This window comes from Equus asinus, chromosome X (assembly GCF_041296235.1).
Source record: "Equus asinus isolate D_3611 breed Donkey chromosome X, EquAss-T2T_v2, whole genome shotgun sequence".
In the NCBI taxonomy this organism is placed as follows: domain Eukaryota; kingdom Metazoa; phylum Chordata; class Mammalia; order Perissodactyla; family Equidae; genus Equus; species Equus asinus.
The window spans coordinates 69,384,547-69,396,585 of NC_091820.1; the positions used below are offsets into that span (position 1 = coordinate 69,384,547).

At 35.0% G+C, this 12,039-nt stretch overlaps 1 protein-coding gene across 8 annotated transcripts in view; it reads left to right on the forward strand.

Moving 5' to 3' along the window:
* Positions 1 to 12,039, forward strand: part of DACH2 (dachshund family transcription factor 2) — a 472,014-nt gene that overhangs the window by 384,703 nt on the left and 75,272 nt on the right. For 5 of the 8 annotated variants that reach the window (XM_070502515.1, XM_070502518.1, XM_070502517.1 and 2 more), the window contains 2 exons: positions 6,795 to 6,930; positions 9,449 to 9,532. In XM_070502515.1, coding sequence (XP_070358616.1) covers positions 6,795 to 6,930; positions 9,449 to 9,532 — 220 coding nt within the window. The remainder of the gene's footprint in view (positions 1 to 6,794; positions 6,931 to 9,448; positions 9,533 to 12,039) is intronic. The other 3 variants (XM_070502521.1, XM_070502522.1, XM_070502523.1) reach the window with 1 other exon arrangement.

Sequence of the window (12,039 nt, forward strand, 5' to 3'; positions counted from 1 at the left end):
CCCAAAAGAATTTATAGAATTATATATTGTTTCTGGATAGAGCCATCATAATTTTTTAGCTAAGTAAGATGCATTAACTAGCAGGTTTCATTGGAGGCAATGTGACATAATGGGTAAGATCACGGGCTCTGAAGTGAGACTGCCTGTATTTGAATCCTGGTTTCATCATTCTTTATGCAACTTTATGAAACTTAATTAACCTACTCGTATCTCAGTTTGCCTCATCTCCCAATGAAATGGGGATAATAATTGTACATACCTCATACTGTTAACGTGAGGCTGAGATAAATCTTTTTAACACACTTACAGTACTGTTTGGTATCTAGTAAAAATTCAGGGTACATTGGTTAATATTATTTTATTTTATTATGTTTCATACTCAAGAATGCATATGGAAATAATAATAAGTAGAAACCAATATTATGGCCAAGAGCTAACCTAAGAAAGAAGTGGCTTCCCCTATGTACATTCCCCTCTGTATCCTCTTTTCAGTATCAGGACCAAAGGTCCCCCCAGCATTAGATGAATATACAGGTATTGGACCCTCCCTCTGGAGAGCATTTGTTCACTTGTAATGGCTGTTTTGATCTCGATGCCACAAAAGAACGCTTAGGTATCTGGTAGAGACTAAAGAGGGACGCCCATTCTAATAGAAGTGATCTGATTTGTATTTTATTTTAAATTATCTTTCAATGTTTATATGTGGATTATTTAGTCTTTAGTTTGAACTATGAGCATCTACACACCATATGAAAACACCCATAGGCTTTCCTTCCATCCCCAATGGGTACATTAGGCACTCATTAAATGTTTGTTGCATGAATGAATGAAAACTAATGATTCATTGGATATTAAACTTTGGGGAGTGTTTCCAACATAAATGATCATTAGTGATACAAGATTTAAGTCCAAAACTGGAAAAGACATTACAAGTTGCAAACAAATGTTTTTTTGGTTTTTGTTGTGGTTTTGGCCAGAAACTAGATTGGGGATATTGTTAACACCAGGCATATAGTCTTTAGTGTTGGCTCAGATTCCTTTACTGTTGGCTCAGATATTAGCATTTGTAGCTAATAACTAATATAGCTATAACATGAATTGGAAATTGCATTATGATCATTAGGCGTGCTAGGCTATTCATCCTTCAGTTATATCATTGAATGTGGCAAATTCTTGAGAGCAAAATAGGTAAAATACCTGAGTGGTATGAAAACCTATTTCCTGTTTGACATTTAAGTATCTTATAATACATTTTTTTTCTGTATTTGTGGGAAACTTTGTAATATAAGTGTTCCATAAAATTTAAGACATTTAAATAGGAAGCTGTTATTTGGCTGTTTACCAATACCATCTGATTAGCTGTGTTTTTTGTTTGACTGAGCAGCTGGCAATTAATGAATTGATAGGAAATGGTCACAAGGCAGTGGTATTAGCATGTGAACATCTGGTATTAAAATTAGTCAACACAGAGAGGGGTTTTGTGATAATTCAAATTCACTGAAAAATCACTAGTTGAGTCTTATTCTAAAAGCTCTATGGAAAAACAAAGCTATTACTATCTTTTGGAAAATGGGATGAAGATGCCTTGAGTGGGAATTAAGGTTCATTTGTGTTTGTATGTGTTGTGTGTGTGTGTGTGTGTGTTTGGGTGGGTGGCAGAGGTCCAAGCTCACAACATAATTTGGAAGCCATGCATTTTCCCACCGAACTATCCATTCTCCCACTTAAGGGCATTTACATGCTATGAGCAGATATTATGGCTGATTCCCTTAAGCTATCAGCCTCTTCCAAAACAAGTTGATCACATTGAAGAGGTGAGAGGGTTCTTTGTCCAAGTATCACATAGATCACACATCAGGTGTGCCTATGATTTTGGACTCTTTCATGGTTACATGTTTCAGCTGCATCCCCAATCTCCCTGTTTTTCCTAAATTCACAAAAACTCTACCACATCCATCTGTGTTAAATTAAATACAATGGTGAATTGGTGATTGTGGAACACAGACATTCTTAAAGTGATTCTGAAAGATCCATAAAGTGTCAAGCTTGCAATAGTATTCAGAGATAATGAATTTGAACATCAAATTCTTCCACAGGATTAGTAGTAAGCTAAGTTAGCAGCAACAATGAACAAACTTTTTATTTTCCTGTCCCTGATTTTATTATTAAAGTCTGTCAAGTTACAATCTGTTCTGTTTCTGTGGAACTCTGGTGACAGTACAGAAGGAGCACATCAATTAAATATGAAATATCAAGACAAATGCATGAATAAAATATCTAGCATTCAGATAAACTTCCAAAAGCCACTCCTCAGCAGCAAAATGTCATTAAATCCTTTAGGAACTCATTAATAGATTAACATTTGGAGGAGTAATTACAGTGAGAGTTGAATTCCAATTAAATAAAAATAAAAAGACAAATTGTATATTACATAATCCCACTGACTGCTTGATTAGAATCAATAGAATAAAATATCAGAGGCAACAATTTAACATTGAGATGGTTGTTATTAAAGGGCAACTACACACATACACATACATATAACCACGTTTGACATGCATGTATGAGTACTTCATAAGTTCTGTGTTTACTACCATACATTGAGATGAAATACAGCATCTCCATGAAAATGGGCAGAATTGATACTTTGGTGCCAATAAACTAAATCCTAAACCGAATTGACTGTGTTAAATCCTGTAAAAACTAAATTTTCTAAGCATTGACCCTGCTCTTTATTAAAGTTCAAATGTATTTTCAAATTACTTAATATGATGAACGTCTCCTGTGACTATTTGTGATATATCTCTCCCCCCAAAATGAAATCGTCTGATAGAAGAGAGAATAGTATGCACTAATTAATAACATTTTCTCTAACGTCTTTTTCTTTTTAGGCATGAGCCTTGAACTATCTTCATATTCTATGTTAGAATCTTAGTTATTATTGCAGATAATTTTACTAATTGCAGGGGATAATGGGGATTTGATTGGGTAAGCGTGTATCAGTTTTGCAAATCTCTCTTCTCTGCTGCTTTGGCTGCCTTGAAAAGACTTCTGCAGTGTTTCAGAAGAGCTACAGCTGTTTTTGATGGCGCGAGAATGAAATACATGAAGAGTAACAGGGTTGTAAAAGTCATAAATGCCAAATAAAATGAAGTCATCAATGAGTAAAAATGATTGGGGTTTTAGATTTGCAATTTTCCTTTTTAAATACCCTTATTGATTTGTTGCAAATACTGTTAACCCTCTATTTGGCAAATGGTGAGGACATTATCACTTGTGTTCTCATTTGTAATAAAACAGATTAACTTGCTGTGAAATTTTAACTAGGCTGAGACACAACAGTAGCCACCTAATGAACCGAAGCACATTGCAGTTAAATAGCTAAATAGATGCATACTGATTACAGGGCTGAAAAATGGATCTGTTTACTTGCAATGAAATTGTTCATAGAGCTATTCATTATTTTAGGAGAAATTAAACATCCGCAGTTCCACACAGATATATTTTTGAAAACTCACCTAATTCTTAATCAATATAAGGCTTTAGTCTCATTTAGTATGGTTTACGTGGTGAAAAAAGTCTGACTCTGCGATGCCTTAGGAAAACAATAACAATGAACTGAATCTTGATTGAATTCGGAAGGTGCAGGCTACAAAATCTTAAAGCAGAAATATTACTTCATCCAAAATGTTAGTCACCGCAAATCACGTTCCCAAAGTTAGTTTATTGTTTCACCTAATATGCTGCTGAAAATGTCAAAGAAGTTTGAGTAAATTATTTGAGCTCATATTATTTGATCATATGCTAATTTTAAATATTTGGGGAAATTCCTCCTTATAGTATTTTTTCCTTTTACTTATAGCATTTTTCTATTTGTGTAAATGTTATTACATTTTTAAAAAATTCAGAGTAAGCTTCCATTTTTTATTAGGTAGAGTGGTCAACAGCAAGTGTCACTGCCAGCTGGATTCTCTTGCTTTTCCAAACCATCAACTTTATGAATCACTCAAAAATTTTCCATTTTTATTATGAGAGCATATATTGCTGTGTGTATGACTCCTATTTGCCACTGCACAGTGATTTTGTTTGTTCAGTTCTGTGTTTGCTCAGTAACTGCTCTACTTTGTACCTGTCCATTAATTCGGAGGTCCATTAGAGAGAAATGTAGTTCATTGAGTTACATGTTTTTTCCGCAAATTTCCAATGTCAAAATTCAAAGACAAATACTGAATGTTCTACAATTTATGCACATATTTTGGCATAGAATCGTTGAGACTACACAGCACTGAAAGGCAAAAAAATAATTTTGACCTCATATGTGAAATTCCTTGCATTATTGTGTGTATGTGTGTGTGTTTGCACACATACTATTTAGAGATTATATTTTTAATCATGACAGTTTAGTTTGAGTTTCACAACTGATGAATTACTAGTCTTTTCAAAAAGTAAAATGATGTGATATAAGGGTTATATATATCTTGCTGTTCACCCCCAGACCATCCCTCCAAAATGCAAATATAATTATTTGGAAAAAAAACTTGATTGTCTTCTGCTTTGCTTATATGTTTCTTTTGATTTTTCCCCGTATACATAGTGTTACCCTGTATACACAGTGTTATTTATCTGTATACTAAATATAAATGAGATGTATATTTCTCTGACTTAAAACATTGTTTTTGAGGTATAACAACAGTTGCAGAGCCTTTAAAATGTAGGATACATTTTCCCAATTATCAGTATTTAATTAGCTAATATACCCAAAGTCCACTATTCACTTCACTAAAATTATCAAATGTTAATTAAATGCTAAATGATAGTGTAAAATGCCGCTTAAAAATGAATATACCATTGGTGACTGTATTAGTTTTTTATTGCGGCTGTAACAGATTACAACAAATTTAGTGGCTTGAAAGAATGCAAATTTGTCATCTTACAGTTCTGTAGGTCAGATGTCTGACACAGCTATCCCTGAACTAAAATCAAGGTGTTGGCAGGGCTGCATTTCTTTCTTTAGCTTCCAGGGAAGAATTTGTCTCCTTGCCTTCTCCATCTTCTAGAGGCCACCCACGTTTCTTGGCTTATGGTTCCTTTCCTCCATCTTCAAAGCCAGCAATGTTACATCTCTCTGATCATTCTTCCATAATCGTATCTCCCACTGACCTTCCTTTTCTGCCTCCAAGATAATCCAGTGTAATTTCTCTATCTCAAGATTCTCAATCACATCTGAAAAGTCCCTTTCACCATGCAAGGTAATATGTTCACAGGTTCTGGCTATTAGAATGTGAGGTGGGCATCTTTGGGGGGCCATTATTCTGCCTGCTACAATGACAGACATCCGAAAATGTTAACTTCTACGAATGAAGTAGTAACTTCTAACTCTCATGCTATTACTTTTGCATTAAAGACAGCTTTTTTAAGGGATTTATAAATTTGGGGCCTCTCATGCAAAATCAATGTGAAAATGTACAAGCACATATTTGATGAACTAATTCTTAATGTTGTGATGATTAGAATACTGATGTTGTAATTACAGATAATTAGACAGAACATTTAATTTTAAGAAATTTATTATGGATGAATGAAATACTTTCTAGAACAAACATTCACTGTCCCAGCATGTCTATCACCCCGTCACATTTATTGCAAAAAGGCATAAACATCACAATTTGGTTCTTTTATTGATCAAATTAACTGAATGATTGCCATATTTGTTCATCAGTTTGTGATACATAAACATAGCCCATAACTTCAGAGTTTTATACCAATATTCATAATCACAAAAGTCTTGAGAACCATAACAGTTATATAAAAGAAATATTTTGTTTATTTATTTATTTTTTTGCAGGGGAAGATTCTCCCTAAGCTAACATCTACTGCCAATCTCCCTCCTTTCTCCACTCCAAAGCCCCAGCACATAGTTGTGTATAGTTGTAAATTCTTCTGGTTCTTCTATGTGAACTACTGCCACAACATGGCTACTGACAGACAGGTGGTGTGGTTCTGTGCCTGGGAACTGAACCCGGGCCGCCGAAGCAGAGCATGCCAAACTTTAACCTCTAGGCCATCAGGGCTGGCTTGAAATATTTTATTATTAAATATAATAGCCCTGCCAACACCTCTATTTTATTCAAATTCATTGTTTAAACTATAAAAAATATAAAGCTATAAAAATCTAAACAATACTAAGGAATTGATGTTGATAATTCAGTTTAGAAAACCCATCACTGTGTCCTGTGACTATCAACCTTTTGTTGGCAGAATTCAACATGAATTCACAGATGCCTTATTTCCATAATTTTTGTCTCTGTAGAAAGACTCAACATGTACCAGGTGCCACGATTTGTAAATTTTATTCCAAGGTTCCCAAATGTTTACCTTTGGGAGATCTCCTTACTCAGAGAGTAGGATCACCAACCAGGTCTTGGCATGAACTTTATATCAATTTAGAAGTTTACAATAACAGTTACCTTTACTACACACCTATATTCACAATCCTTTGTGAATTTTGTAGGGAAGGAAATGGAAACTACCTTTTCTTGAGCCTCTACCATGTATCTGGCATGGCACTGAGCCCTTTCTCCTTCCATTCTTAGTTAACCCTCACCACATTCCATTAATTTCTCAAGAACAAAAAATACGCTTTTGTCTAAAGGTATGTGTTTAAGACCAGGTATTGTGGATGTGTGCACTTTCAGGACAAGTGAGAGGTCGACATTTCAAATGTTACGAACTCAACCAAAGTGAAAAACTTGGTGCACAGATGGCATTTCCTTTTGTCTTTCATTTTGTGTCAGGAACGGATCCCAGAGAGTCCTTCTCCTGCTCCCTCTCTGGAAGAGAGTCACCGCCCAGGGAGCCAGACCTCCTCCCACCCCAGCAGCAGTGTGTCCAGCTCTCCCTCTCAGATGGACCACCATTCGGAGAGAATGGGTGAGTATCTCGCCTGAAAGAAGGAACTGGAAGATATTCTTTCAGGAAGTTCCTCATTAGGCAATAGAGAGGGGAGAAAGAAGCTGGGGGGACAGATGCCTTCTTAATATAAATAGCTTTTTGAAGTGGTCGTTTTTTATTGCTGAAGCAATATGAACGGCATAATGTAACAAAGTGTTACAAGTTTATTCTCTGGAAGGGCCTTCATTTACTGTATCACTGGATCTCATGGGAACAATATGATGGGATTTTTGTAGAGTATATGTTAGCTCAATATGTTGGTATTAAACACCTGGTGTGATAGAATACACTTGTCACTTTCACAGCATCCTTCGAATAATGGAAGATAAAATATCCTTTAGGAAATTGATAATTTGAGTGATTAAAAAGTGAATCAATATACGATTTGCTACAATCTCAACAATTTAGATCACATTTAACATGCTTTTCCCTATTTTTTTTATTGTCTCTGAAATCTTATACTGTAGACACTATTCAAGAAATACTATAATGTTGTTGTCAATGATGTGGCATATTGGAGACTTGAATCTAGCCATAGTTCTGGCAATGATCAGCTATGAGATCTTGGGTATGTCACTTAACCACCGTGAGTTTCTTTATATAATTTATGGAAATAATTACTGCCCTGCCCAAAGCACTGGATTTTTGTGAGGTCAAATGAAATAATATGTAGACAAACACTTTAGAAGTTTCAAGTGCTAAGGAAATTTGAGGGGTAAACTATTTTTCCTTGGGTTGCTTTACGTTGATTGCTTATCATCTCCTGCTGTCTGATCCTACGCAGGTATACAGACATTACCAAGTGCATTCAGCTGTAACAAATTCTTATTTCGTATGTAATAATTATGAACCAAGTGAGCTGGGTAAAATCTTCGTTAATCTTCTGTACCTACACAATCCAATTTCCTAAGTATTCATTTCTTTTATGTAAAATGTTTTCTGCTCTTTTTTCAGCCTTAGTATAGAGATATTCTTTATATGAAGTCTAAATTTTTACACTTCATAATAGTGATTGCTTCAAGTCTCTCCAAAATAATGCTTTTGTAGGGGACGAGAGGAATTAGGGAAAGTGTTAGGTTCTGGATTTGTGCCAGGGAAAGATGAGGGTGATTTCTCCCTTTTGGAAATTCATCCAAGTCTCACTTAGCCTGTCGATATTGTATACTGTTTGTGGCTCTTTATCTTCATGGTGAGCTCAGTGGGTCTCACATCTGGCTCCCTATTATAATCACCTGTGGAGCGTTTACAACTCTAGATGCCTAGGCCACACGCTCAGAGTCTGATATACCTGCTCTGGAATAGAGCCTGGCAGCAGCGTTTTGTTTTGCATTTCAATATCTCCTCAGGAGATACTAATATGCAGCCAGAGTTAAGGACCACTGAGCTAGAACTTGAGGCTGATGGCCTTAAGGGAGTAAGTTTAACCCCTGGAAGAGGTGGCAGAGGTCTTCTAGCTTTACTCTGTTTGGTGGGCACAAACTACCTGGTTGTTATAACACATTGTGTGCAAGTGATTCAAAGGAGTCTGAGCAAGACAAGCGGATATAGCTGGACGACCATTAATGAATCAAGAAACCAAAACACACATTCTTCTGTCAGGATAATCTTTGTATTGATGAGAGAGAAGGGGGAGAGAGATTTATTGGGTGCTGGCTAAAAGTAGAGCACATAGGGAAGTATACTCTGTGGTAGATATATGGTAAGAGGTTAGTATCTTACACCTAGAAGTAAAATGAGGTATTTCCAAAGCAATATAATATTTTTAAAAAATCTTGACAACATAAAATATTTCTAATTCCACTGGCAGTAATTAGGCTCTCTATGCACATTCCACAGTTGTCCAAGCATGATAGTGAGATTGTCTATAAATGAAGAAAAGTTTGATGATTTTTGGTTTAAAGTAACCATATTTTATTTATAAAGCTATATAATGTTTTAAAAAAACATAACTAAAGAGAATTAAATGATAAACTATGAAAATTGGCATGATTTCCCTCTTTTAATATAAATATTTTGTGAGGAGGATGCACTTAAAATAATTACCAGAAATTTATATTTTGTCTATAAATTTTGCCATATATATTTGCAAAAACTCTATAAAATGAATTAAACGCATAATTATTTTAAAATCATGAAATTAAGTGGTAAATTTTTAGAAGCATTTTGGGAAATATATTGTTAATTATGGAGGTAAATAGCTAATTTGCCTATGACTTTTAAAATAGGAAATATTTAAATGTTTTAAAGGAAATATGTTGGTGTTATATATGTACTGTATATTAATTATACTTTAAAAAATCACATGATTAAGCAGCTTATTGACTTTTACATTATATGATCAACAGACCAACAAAAATCTTTCCACTGTTTCAGAAGTAGAAATGTATAAAATTCATGTTAGCTGTCATTAGATTAAAATAGTTATTTATTAATGCTTTTCTGCCTTTCTTTTGAGTGCTTTGCAAGAAAATTACTCAGTTATATCTCTTATTTATAGTTATGATGCCCAACAATAGAGAGGAACTTATTGTTGATCAGGATAATGGACCAACCATCAAAAAACTCCAAAGGGATAATAAAGGTAAAATGATTTTTGCTTATTTGATGTACATAAAAAGATCAAATACTAACTCAGTTAACTTCCCAGTGCTGTATATGGCATACACATTTCCCTAAGTCAGAACAGATCTATACTGGCTTTGGATAAATTCTTTTAATGGTAAAAAAAAATATTTACCTGAAGCTTATTTATTTGATGTTATAAATTACATATCAGCCCGAAGTTTGTCTGTGCCTGTGGTTGGAAACTTCACCCTAAGCCTTTTTATTACACTTAATCAGAGACATCTGTCTTTTTATTATAAATACACTTTGTTATCACTGTTTAAAAGACACCATTTGATGGTTGTGTTTGAAAAACTGAGTTGCTCTCATGAAGGAGAGATGTTCCCCTCAACCCTCAAAAGCAATTTTAAAAATATATGCCAATTTGGGCATTTCAAATGAAAGCTTGGCAAGTTAATCCAATCAAATATTTATCTGGAATGTTGATAGATATGACGCCAATCTGGCTTTTGATCCACTGAGGTACATGTATCACCTTTGCACAGTATCCAGTTTTTTCTTAGGCTATCTGTTTAAAGAAGGTAGGAGAGTATGACTTTCAAAGTCATGCTATCTTGATATAAAAGCTGAGTACTACTTTGTTTAAAAGGCTAAAAAGGTAAGAGAAAATGGCTATATATCAGCATATGTTACAGGCTATGCATTATGGCTGTCGTCACGAATTAGTAACTCTAAGCTAAAGAACACAAACAAACATGTAATTTATCAGATCATCAGATAGTCTGCTTTTACTTCACTATAGGGTGAATTTTTCTGTCTTTACTACAGATGCCCATAATATACAGAAGAAAGACTCCATGGGCTGAAGAATTAATGGAGAAATTTTTATTTCTTCTCTAGACTGAACTTGCTTCCTAATTACCTAGATGAACATTTTAGTTAGAATTTGGAATAATGTATGATTTTAATTTCATTGATCCATGGTTGGTTTCCCTGCCACATGTTTATTCTTTTCTCATCCAAACACTGAAAGGCTATACCCTCTGAGGCTCCAAGATGTAAATGATTGATTTCAGAACAGTTGTCAGAATGGAAGAAGCCAGGTTCAGTATATTAAACCACCCAAACTCTTACACAGGTAATGAAATTCTAGTTAAAGATGAAATTTCATTCATAACCCAGCAACAATTTATTCCTGAGCCCTCTTTCCCACCAAGTCATGACTATTTGAAGGACAGCTTGGTAGTAAAGCAGCTTTTCTATGAAAATCTCAAGCTGTACATGATACATATGATTCCATTGGAACTGCAAACCCAATAAGTCAAAATGGCATTTAGGACTGGGCTGTGTGCTACATTGCTCAAGTACACACTGCTATGTCTTATGAAAAATCAGCTGGAGCGCTAGTACAGATGTACAGTAACTGATTTTCATAAAATACACAGTGGTATGTACTGTCATTTCTGAATCTCTTGCTGTGGAATGGCACAGTTTTACTCGTTTCAATCAAATAGATTGGTCACACATCCTGATGAGGATATTAATAGACAGGAGTGGCATATTAAACTGCAAACCAGTTATAGTGGAAAGCTTTCTTTTAAATGAGATTTTCTATGTCAAGTTCTACCAGTTATATTTGTGATATTAAGATAAAATATATTTTCCTTAAATAGATTTTAGTTATTAAAAGGGAATGCAGTTAAAGGAGGAATTTCAACATTTATTAAGTATGACAAGTAAGCAGTTTATACAACTGTGGCAAACATATGTTTTCACATCTGTTTTGAGTAATATCATCATGATTTTAAAAATGATTTATAGCTCTAGAAATTATAAAATGCCAGCTTTGCTATTATGTGAAAATTTTCAGGAAATCAAGAAATATCATCAAAGTATGCTTCATGTAGTCCACCTCTTCTTGCACCTTGTGAAATTAGGTGACAGTGCAATTTGTTGTTAGTGCCGTGGAGTCCATTCCGACTCCTAGCAACGCTGTGTACAGCAGAGCAGAACCCTGCCTGGTCTTTTCACGCCATCCTCTCACCTTCTGGCACTATATCAGACAATGCTTCACGCTATTCGTAGTGTTTTTATGGCCAATTTTTTTCCTCCTCTGTCTTAACCTGAAAAAAAACTCTGCTGAATCCTGTCCACCATGGGTGACCCTGCTGGTATTTGAAATACCTGTGGCATAGCTTTCAGCATCACAACAACACACAGCCTCCACAGTATGGCAACCAACAGACAGGTGATATGGTTCCCTGACCAGAAAATGAACCTGTACCATGGCAGTGAGAGGGCCGAATCTTAACCAATAGACCACCAGGGCTGGCTAGTTAGTGAAATACATGTCTCAAGTAGTAATTTGCATTTTGTCTTGAATTTTCATATGCAGACATTTAAAAGTCTGTATGAGCTGGGCCTTCCTGGCAGTGATGTCCATTTAGTTCATCCAAAATGACTTACCAAAATTACTATTTTAGTTTTAATTCAAGTATTTTGACTAAACTGACTGGTCAGTCA